The sequence below is a fragment of the Bufo bufo genome, chromosome 2, assembly GCF_905171765.1.
Source record: "Bufo bufo chromosome 2, aBufBuf1.1, whole genome shotgun sequence".
NCBI classification, from domain to species: domain Eukaryota; kingdom Metazoa; phylum Chordata; class Amphibia; order Anura; family Bufonidae; genus Bufo; species Bufo bufo.
In genome coordinates this window covers 247,877,503-247,887,574 of record NC_053390.1, presented here as the reverse complement: position 1 = coordinate 247,887,574, position 10,072 = coordinate 247,877,503, and the positions used below count along the sequence as shown (strand labels likewise).

The following is a 10,072-nucleotide window of genomic DNA, read 5'->3' as shown; positions in this document are numbered from 1 at the left end:
CTGTTTCCTGCCTTGGTTACTTTTGTACACTTCTGTCGTCTTATCATTCCCTGACACTTTGCTGTTATCATACAGCTTAGGTTCAGCAACGTCATCACCCACGCAGCGACTGTGTCCCTCGGGACTGCAGAATCCCAATAGCACAGGGGTAAGTCTACTTAATTCTTTGCCTTATTCTATTTGCGTAGTATTTCAGAAATGATACTACTAGAGACCCTAATTTATTAAGTACAAATGATAGGCACTAATAAATCCTTTTACAATATTTCCTAACTTATCAGAACTAAGATGGTATGAAAATTATATGCAGTACTGAATATATCAACCACATAGAAGAATTGTACCACGTTCTATCGGATCTCATAGTACTGAGATATCTTCCCACAGCAGCATTGCCTCTGGACAGGAGAATATCTCCATTATGTGGTTGCAGTATGGAGGCACCATACAGTGACACACAGACCAAACACTCCATGTGCCTGCTCGTTGTATGCATGAAGCCCTAGGGTAATATTTGTTCATAGAACTTTTTTTTAAAAGCTTGCACTTGTCAAGTATGTATGTTTGATATATGGTTGTGAACTGTATCTCTGACTTGTCAAGGTAATTGCTAGTTGTTTCATTTGTTCTTCCTTCACTGAGAAATTACATACTGTACATATATATACAATTCGGCCATGGTATGTAGCTACCATAAACAGTACTTTACATAAAAACAACAGTTCCACAGTGTTTTTCTCTTCTGTACTGTAAGAAAACTGAAAACAGCCAAAGCCAAATACCACATGCTTTTTTTGCGGTCCTGATGGATTTTTTTTTTTTTTTTTACAGGGATACTTTTTTTCTGGGTCTGCATAAAAAATAAAGGCATGTATCAAAAGTGGTGTCATTTCATTTAGTGACGTGAGAAATTTATGACTGCATTTGATTAAGTTTGTTACAACATGCGTTAAAGCATACCTCTAGTTATTGTAGTATAACTTTGTAGTATATTTTGTTAAAAATTCTTCTATCTGCTTTAATTAGGCTTATTTGCTCTTTATTGCTTTTAACGTTAAAGGGGTTATCCCATCTTAGACAATGGGGGCATATCGCTAGGATATGCCCTCATTGTCTGATAGGTGTGGGTCCCACCTCTGGGACCCGCACCTACAAGGAGAACGGCTCGGCTATTTCCGTCGGCCCTATAGAAATGAATGGGACCGGTGGCTGCGCATGCGCGGTGCTCTCCCATTCACTTCAATGAGAGAGGCGGGGAGCTGCGCCTGGTGGTGGACGTACCCCGGGAAACCCGGGGTCCTCCAGCCACACCTTTCCCCGGCTCCATTCTCCTTGTAGGTGCAGGTCCCAGAGGTGGGACCTGCACCTATCAGACAATGGAGGCATATCCTAGTGATATGCCCCCATTGCCTAAGATGGGATAACCCCTTTAAGGTCTATGGAGAAAGGAGGGGGAGGGGGGGAGGCTGCTGGATGGGAAACACTAACTACAGCTTCTTAGTTCTAGACTTAGGCTACTTTCACACTAGCGTTTTAGTTTTCTGTTATTGAGATCAGTCATAGGGGCTCAATACCGGAAAAGAACGCTACAGTTTTGTCCCCATTCGTTGTTTATGGGGACAAAACTAAACTGAACAAAACGGAATGCTCCAAAATGCATTCCGTTCCATTTAGTTGAGTTCCCATACCGGAACATGTAGTTTGCTTTCCGTCCTGGGATGCGGAGAAAGACGGATCCGCCATGACCCTCAATGCAAATCAATGGGGACTGATCCATTTTCTCTGCCACAATCTGCCACAATAAAAAAAACGGATCCGCCCTCCATTGAATGTCTTGGGTATGTTAAAGATAATACATAACAGATGCAGATGGTTGTATTATCAGTAACGGAAGCTTTTTTGCTGAACCCTGCCGGATCCAGTAAAAAAGCTAGTGTGAAAGTATCTTAGCACTGACTCTGAATCTTTTTGCAAAAACTGTTGACACTAGTCATAAATTTTTTGTGGTCCTGCTAGATTTTTTATTTTTGGGGGGGGCATACTTTTCTGGGTTTGTTCTGCATCAAACACAAGGGGCCACCTGTATCAAAAGTGATGCCATTTCTTTTAATGATGTAAGAAATTAATGACTGCCTTTGATACGTGCATAAAAGCGTACCTCCAGTTATGATACAACTGTCTATAAATGAATAGTGCAGGTAAATTTAAGAAACTTTCTAATATATTTTGCTAAAGAAAAATGCTTCTATCTGCTTTAATTAGGCTTCTTTGCTGTTTACTGCTTTTAACATTGAGGTTTATGGAGAGAGGAGGCTGCTGTATGAGAGACACACAAACTACAGTTTCTTAGCTCTGCTAGACTTAGCACTGATCCTGCTATATTTAGTAGGATAAGGCTAGGTCTACACGACGACATTTGTCGCGCGACATTTTGTTGCACCAATGTCGCGCAACAATTTTTATAATGGCAGTCTATGGTGTCGCACTGCAACATGCTGCGACTGCGATGCAACAGTCGCAGAAAATCCATTCGAGATGTCGCGTCGCAGTCGCAGCATGTCGCATGTTGCAGTGCGACACCATAGACTGCCATTATAAAAATTGTCGCGCGACATTGGTGCAACAAAATGTTGCGCGACAAATGTTGCAGTGTAGTTGTGCCCTATCTGTCGCGCGACTTATTGTCGCGCAACAAATGTCGTCGTGTAGACCTAGCCTAAGGCTCTAACACTCTTCTGGGTAAGCTAATAAAAACTAGTTCGCAGCCATCTCTTCATCCCTTCTCTGCTCTCCATAGACTTTTGCATGTGAGGCTAGAGATGGAGATGAACCTACTAAGGCCTCATGCACACGACCGTATGTATTTCGCGGTCCACAAAAACAGATCCACAAAAAATACAGATGACATCCGTGTGCATTCCGTATTTTGCGGAACGGAACATCTGGCCCCTAATAGAACAGTACTATCCTTGTTCGTAATGCGGACAATAATAGGACATGTTCTATTTTATTACAGAACGGAAATACAGACATACGGAAACGGAATGCACACGGAGTAACTTCCGTTTGTTTTGCGGACCTATTGAAGTTAATGTTTCCACATACGGTCTGCAAAAAAAAAACAGAACGGATATGGAAAGAAAATACGTTTGTGTGCATGAGCCCTAAGGCCTGTTCCTTGTGCAGCATAACTAACTTGTTACTTTTATTCTCTGGGTTGGTAAGAGTACAAGGATGCCAAATCTGTATACGCTGCTCAAAGAATTAAGTAAACACTAATTACACATTGGATCTCGATGAACAAAATGTTCAAGTTTGAAATATTCAGGTAAATCTTTACTGATATAACCTGTGTAATTACAGTATTTGAAAACACAATCATGAACCATTTGAGGGCTTTGATTCCAAATCTCCCCGAAAATCAAAGTAAAAAATTCAAATTTACACAGTCAATTTGTCTGAATTTCATCATAGCAGTTCATAATGTGACTTAGTAGTGTGTATGGCCCCATTTGTTTGTGTGCATTCCCTACAATGCCTGGGCATGCTCCTGATGAGACTACAGATGAGGAATCTCCTCCCAGACCTTGATCAGGGCATCGGTGAGCTCCTGGAGAGTCTGTGGTGCTCCTTGGTCGGTTGGAAGCACAGATATAGAATGTCCCAGAGGTTGTCAAAAAGATTCAGGTCTGGGAAACATGAGGGCCATGGAAGGAACATGGAAGTTTGTGCAACTCTCCAAGCATATGCCTCTCTAGACCATCACTGACCCACCACCAAACTGGTCATTCTGGTTGACATTGCAGGCAGCATAACATTCACTATGGCGTCGCCAGATACTGTCACATGCTCAATGTGAACCTGCTATCATCTGTAAAGAGGAGGGGTTGCCAATGGTGGGCCTGCTAATTCTAGTGTTGTCTGGTGAATGCCAATCGAGCTGCATGGTGCTGAGCTGTGAGCACCGATCCCACTAGAGTACATCCAGGTCTCATGTCACTCCCATGAAGTCTGTTTTTACCAGTTTGGTCAGAAACACGCAGACCAGTAGCCTGCTGGAGGTGATTTTGAAGGACTTTGGCAGTGCTCCTCTTATCGCTGTCGACCGGAATATTTTTTCCGTTATACATAACGAAAAATAAATAAAACGAACCGTTATTTGTGCCCATAGAAATGTACAGTATTAGGACAGAGCAAAACGGCCTCTTAAAGGCTTCCATTTTGTATTCCGTCCTAAAATTCCATTATATTCTGTTATAACCCTGTTATAACGGAACAGTATAACGAAATTACTAGCGCTGATGCAATCCCGCCCCAAACGATAAGTTGAGGTGTAGCGGCTATGTAAATGAGCAGTTGGTAAATTTGCAACATAATCTTAAAAGCATACAGTATTTATGCTGAAACAAAGAAAACAGAACAGCACCCAGAGGACCGTCCTAACCTTCTTATTTCATTTAAACAATTTCGAATTTTGATAATAGTGTCTCTTTGAGCTCAGTGTTTCATGTGCATGACTAGATTACTCCCACAGTAAATACATTCCTCGCTACAGACTTGTGAATAAATACAGACCCAAAAAATAACTAGAGACACCAGAACCTACAAAATAATTACAGACCCGACATCAGACCCCCTAAAGAAATACAGATCACAGACCAGACCTCAATAAATTCAGACCCCAGAATACAGACCCCTGAGTAAATACATACCCTGGACTAAAATGTAGACCCCAGAATTTAAATAAAGAGAGACCCCAATATAAATACATACTTCTGACCGGACTCCAGAATACAGACAGGTTTCAGATCAGACCCCAAAATAAACAGACCCTTAAAATAACTGCAGATTCCTAAACAAAAACACCTTCTAAATACAGACCACCTAAATCAGTTTAGCCCCCAGACCTAAACAAATACACACCCTAGGCTACATCTCCTACAAACAGACCCCCTAAACAAATACAGAGCCCAGGCACTTACAAGACGGCTTATACTCTGTGTAGCTTAACAGCTTCTCTCACTGGCTTGAGGACCTGACGTGGTCGAGACTAGAATGGAGTAGTTGAAAGGAGGTCCTGCTTTCGGAGTCAGTGATGTAGCCTGTTTCGTGAAGAGCAGGCTAGAATAGAGTGGGTAAAAGGAGGTCCTCCATATGGAGTCAGCAATCTAGGCTGAAGCTTAACCTTAACCCCTTAAATTTAATCCAGTAACCCTAACCCCAAACCACTAACCTTAATCCCAAACCTGAAGCCACTAACCCAAACCCTAAATCTTAACCCCACATAGCAGCATTCAGGCTAAATAAAGCTCTTACATTCTTTACCCATATAGACTAGAGCCGAATGACCATAGATCACATCAGGGGCGGACTCAGACCACATCAGGGGCGGACTCAGACAGCAGAGGGTCCCTGTGCAAAGAATGTGCCTGGGCCCCCCCAAGCCGAATTCTCAACCTAACCTATTCCGTCTTAACATTACATACAGCAAAACAAAACATACAGGGTAAGGCTACTTTCATACCTGCAGCACTACGATCCGGCCACCTGATGCGGCAGAGAATGCAAGGAATTGACCATACACAAACCGCAGTATGCAGCGATGTGTGTCCAGAAGATTCTCGGCATTTTTGCTAGATTGTGGCTGGATCTCTGCCGGACCCCATTATAGTTAATGAGGCCGGCAGGCATTCAGTCTACATCCAGCAGTGCTGAATCCGGTAAATTCCGGCAGGCTGTTCTCAGCTGTCGTCGTGTATCCCTAGCCTTATCCCTAGACTATCATTATAAAAAATTTCGCACGACATTAGTGCGATATTAATGTCGCGTGACACATGTTGCAGTGTAGTTGTGCTGTATGTCACGCAACATTGATGTGACAAAATGTCGTCGTGTATCCCTAGCCTTATTCTTCATTTACATGCACATGTTCCTACCAGTTAATCCCCCATTTTAAGTGCTGCCCCTCTAGCCCTCACATGGCTGCAGTGGTCATATAGCTGTATACCTCTGTGAGTCTGGGTTGCAGTACTTTGTGCTACATTTATTAAATGTCACAGGTTGTTTGATAAATTTGGCTTAAACCTAAGGCCCCTTGCAGACGAGCGAGTATTCCGCGCGGGTGCAATGCGTGATGCGAACGCATTGTGCCTGCACGGAATCCGGACCCATTCATTTCAATGGGGCTGTGTACATGTGCATTGGTTGGTTTTATAGATGCACACATTGTGTTTTGCATCAACAACAACCCATGTCTTCTTCATGGGTAAAGGGTAACATTCTATGTTTCTCTTCCTCTGTTCTTGGATACCAGGGCATCTGCATTGATGCTGCCAATCCTGGCACCCTTACAAATATCAGTATAAGGTGAGCTGTCTATCTAACAAGAACAAACTATGGACCCTTTTTAAATAACTTGGACAACTCCTTTAACACCTTGAGCCCCGGATGATTTTTTATTTATGTATTTTTGTTTTTTCACTTCCTGACATAATGTTTTTATTTGTCTGATCAAATAGCCGCATGAGAGCTTGTTTTTTGCAGCACAAGTTGTACTTTCTAAAGGCACCATTAACTGTTGGATACCATGTAAATGAAAGCTGGAATAAAAAAATTCCAAATGGGATGAAATAAAAAAAAATTCAATTTTTAGTTTTACGGGGTTTCGTTTTTACGGTGTTCCCTGTGCAGTAAACTTGACCTGTGACCTTCATTCTTGTGTTTTAATATTGGGGGGAAAAAAATCAATTTTTTTGTTTTCTTTGCCATTTTCTGAACCCCACAATTTTTTTATAGTCACATCTACAAAGTTGCATGAGGGCTAATTTTTTGCAGGACGATCTGTAGTTTCTATTGATACATTTTTGGAGTGTGTTTGATTTTTTGATCACCTTTTGTTAAATTTATTTTGGGAAGTGAAGCAATAAAAAAATAGTGGGTGCCGAGGGCATTTATATATTTTTTTCCATTACGGCGTTCACCATACGGGATAAATAAATATATATTTTAATAGTTTGGGCATTTTGGGAAGTGGCGATGCCTATGATGTTTGTCGTTAATTGTTTATTTTTTATTTAAAGGGAACCTGTCACCTCCCAAAACCATCCCAAGCCGCCAGCAGTACCTGCGTGTAGCCGGCAGTGTGTTTTTCTGATGATGCCTTTCTTCCTGAAGTCAGATTCAGCAAAAGCACTGAAAACGTTTTATCCCCTGCCCAGCGCGCTTCTCCACACATGCTTGAAGTCATGGAGGCAGCGTCCTCCTTGTTTCGTCACGGTAACCCCTTCCCTGCCCTTTCGCTGTGACTGACAGCGCTTATGCAGAGAGTTCGGCAAAGCCAGTCGAACTGCCAGCTGTCAGTCACAGCGAAGGGGCAGGGAAGGGGGCGCGGTTATCGTGACTTCAAGCATGTGTGGAGAAGCGCGCCGGCAGGGGATAAAACAACATTTTCAGCAGTGATGGCTAGTTTGCATTGTTCGCCCGCGAACATATGCGGGCTGCGATCTTTTTTCACAAGTCCGGCGAGGCACAGGTAAGCCCTTACCTGTGCCTGTGTCACGAGCCGGTTTGAAAACAAATGCGGTCACCGAGAACAGCCCGATGAAGGCCCCTGGTGGCTGTTCTCGGAACTGCCTGCTCCCGCTGACCGCACTTGTTTTCAGACCGGCTCGCGCACAGGCACAGGTAAGGGCTTACCTGTGCCTCGCCGGACTTGTGAAAAAAGATGGCAGCCGGCATATGTTCGCGGGCGAACAATGCGAATTGGCCATCACTGATTTTCAGTACTTTTGCTGCATCTGCCTTCAGGAAGAAAGGAATCATCAGAAACAGACTGCCATCTTCACGCAGGTACTGCTGGCGGCTTGGGATGGTTTTAGGAGGTGACAGGTTCCCTTTAATTCTAAGAAAAGGTTGGTGATTTCAATTCTTATATTTTTTAAATATTTTTAAAAAACTTTATTTTCTTTTTTCTAACCCCCCAAAAGAATTAGCACTGCATTGTAAGCCCTATTTGCTGTTATCCTATGGAGCCCTGCCACCTGCAGGCCTCTGTAGGAAGCACACTGTGTTTCTTCAGAGAGTGAGCATCCGAGCATCGTCGGAGGAGAGAGCCATTCTAGGTCTAGGTTTTCAGTGCTCAGATGCTGTCGCAAATCCCAGACATTACCCTTGGGTCTCTGCGCTCACGAACGGCCGTCATGTTCAAAGTGACGACTTCTGCCGTACATATATGACACTGGTTATCAAAGGGTTAAGTGTCTGCTATAGGCCTGATTTCCCGTTTCGTTAAAGCTGACCATATACATTAGACAGCTGTCAGCCAAATGCTGATTCAGCCAACAGCTATTCCTCCTGGCCTTCTAATAGACATACATGTTTGTGTTCTGATTGCGGAGAGGGGAGTAAGCTGCTGCCAAACACCTAAAGTGTGAGACCTCATGAGAACAAAACACTGGGCATGCTGAATTTCAATCTGCTCAATCTTTCATTCCCCCGACATCGTCCGTTGGGGGAGAGTAGAGACATCCCCATACACATTAGATCATTAGCCAATCCTGTCAAAAACATAAACAAAGAATAATGTGATATTATATTTTACTATAATCATCTATTTTACTACTTATTTTATTTATATTGGAATTTTTTGAACTATCATTAACCCAAACCTTATATTATTTCAGGTGAGATGATGATGAGGAGGATGCATTGGTTCTGGCTGTTACCCCTGCTGGTCTCTTTACTTCCAGTGGTCACTGGATGTCCGTCTCCTTGTAGCTGTTCCTCTGGAATTGTGGACTGCAGCTATAAAGACCTTACTAGTACTTCTTTGCCGTCCTCTTTTCCCACTTCCACCCAGGTGATCCGTTTGGACCAAAACAACCTATTGTTTATTCCTAATGGTCTTCTGGACCACCTTCCGAATCTGCGTGAGGTCTATCTCGAGCATAACCCTTGGCACTGTGACTGTGACATCCTTTACCTGCGTAGCTGGCTGCAAGGCCAGCAGAAGAAAAGTCTGTACCGGGATGTGACTTGTGCATCTCCCGAGCCCCTGGAAGGGAGAGTTATCATGTACTTAACAGAGGATGAACTTGTGACCACCTGTCAATATTGGTACTGCAACCTTGCTCTGATCTCCCAGCTCTGCCTCTTTATCTTCATCGTGGTACAAGGCATTCTGTTAATCTTCATCATTCTCTCTTTGCGTCGTTTCCAGAAGATTGCTAGGGAAGCAAAGCGCACAGCCAAAGAACTGCAACAGAGCTCTGAAACCTACACGTATGACAACATCCCACTGTGCAACTATGACAGAACATGAGGAAAAAATCAGTATATCTCTCCTTTAGTTCAGCGCCTGATGGCCTGGAAATTGAATGATCCCCTTTAGGAAGTAAAGTTGGATGTCTGTTGAGGACTGGAAGTGAGAAAAATGTAATTGAATCTGTTAAGAAAGACCTGCTGGGGACTTCTCGAAGGAGAACTAATAACGGATTGTGAATTGATTTAATATTAATCCAATATAATCTACTAATTAGGTACCTAGATCAGGGATTGCCAACCAAACCCTCAGTCATTTAAACTAAGGGCCAGCCACCCCACCACTGTTATTAAAGGTTCAGTGCTTTGCGGCACAGTGACATACCAGCAAAATATGGCCTGCGTGCCATTTCTGGGTTGCCGACCCCTGACCTACATCATATTACAGGTGCAAAATTATAGGAGTTTAACTGTATGAAGAAACATTATATATGGTTATAGAAGTACATGTGACTATTAAAGGGGTTGTCTCAATTCAGCAAACAGCATTTATTATGTAGAGAAAGTTAATACAAGGTAGGGGTGGGCGATATGGCCTAAAATTTATATTGCGATATAATTTTAAGCATGTGCGATATGCGATATATTGTTTTCTATATTGGGGGGTGTTTAAACTTTTTTTTTTTTTTACTTTTTATTTAATAACTATTAGCCTCCTTAAGGGCTAGAACCCTTGTCATATTAACCCTAATAGAGCTCTATCAGGGTGAATATGACTTTACACTCTCCCTGCTGCCCTGTGCTTTGTGCACAC

At 42.8% G+C, this 10,072-nt stretch overlaps 1 protein-coding gene across 2 annotated transcripts; it reads left to right on the top strand.

Annotated features, from left to right (window-relative positions):
• On the top strand, window positions 1-9,771 carry GP1BB (glycoprotein Ib platelet subunit beta). Of its 2 annotated transcripts, none has more exons than XM_040416330.1 (2): window positions 1-148; window positions 8,682-9,771. In XM_040416330.1, exon 2 carries the CDS (start codon window positions 8,687-8,689, stop codon window positions 9,317-9,319), a length of 633 nt encoding a protein of 210 aa, XP_040272264.1. In that variant the 5' UTR covers window positions 1-148; window positions 8,682-8,686; the 3' UTR covers window positions 9,320-9,771. The 2 variants fall into 2 exon arrangements, with proteins under 2 accessions (XP_040272264.1, XP_040272265.1); XM_040416331.1 differs by lacking the exon at window positions 1-148 and adding an exon at window positions 3,202-3,220.
• Window positions 9,772-10,072: the final 301 nt, after the last annotated feature.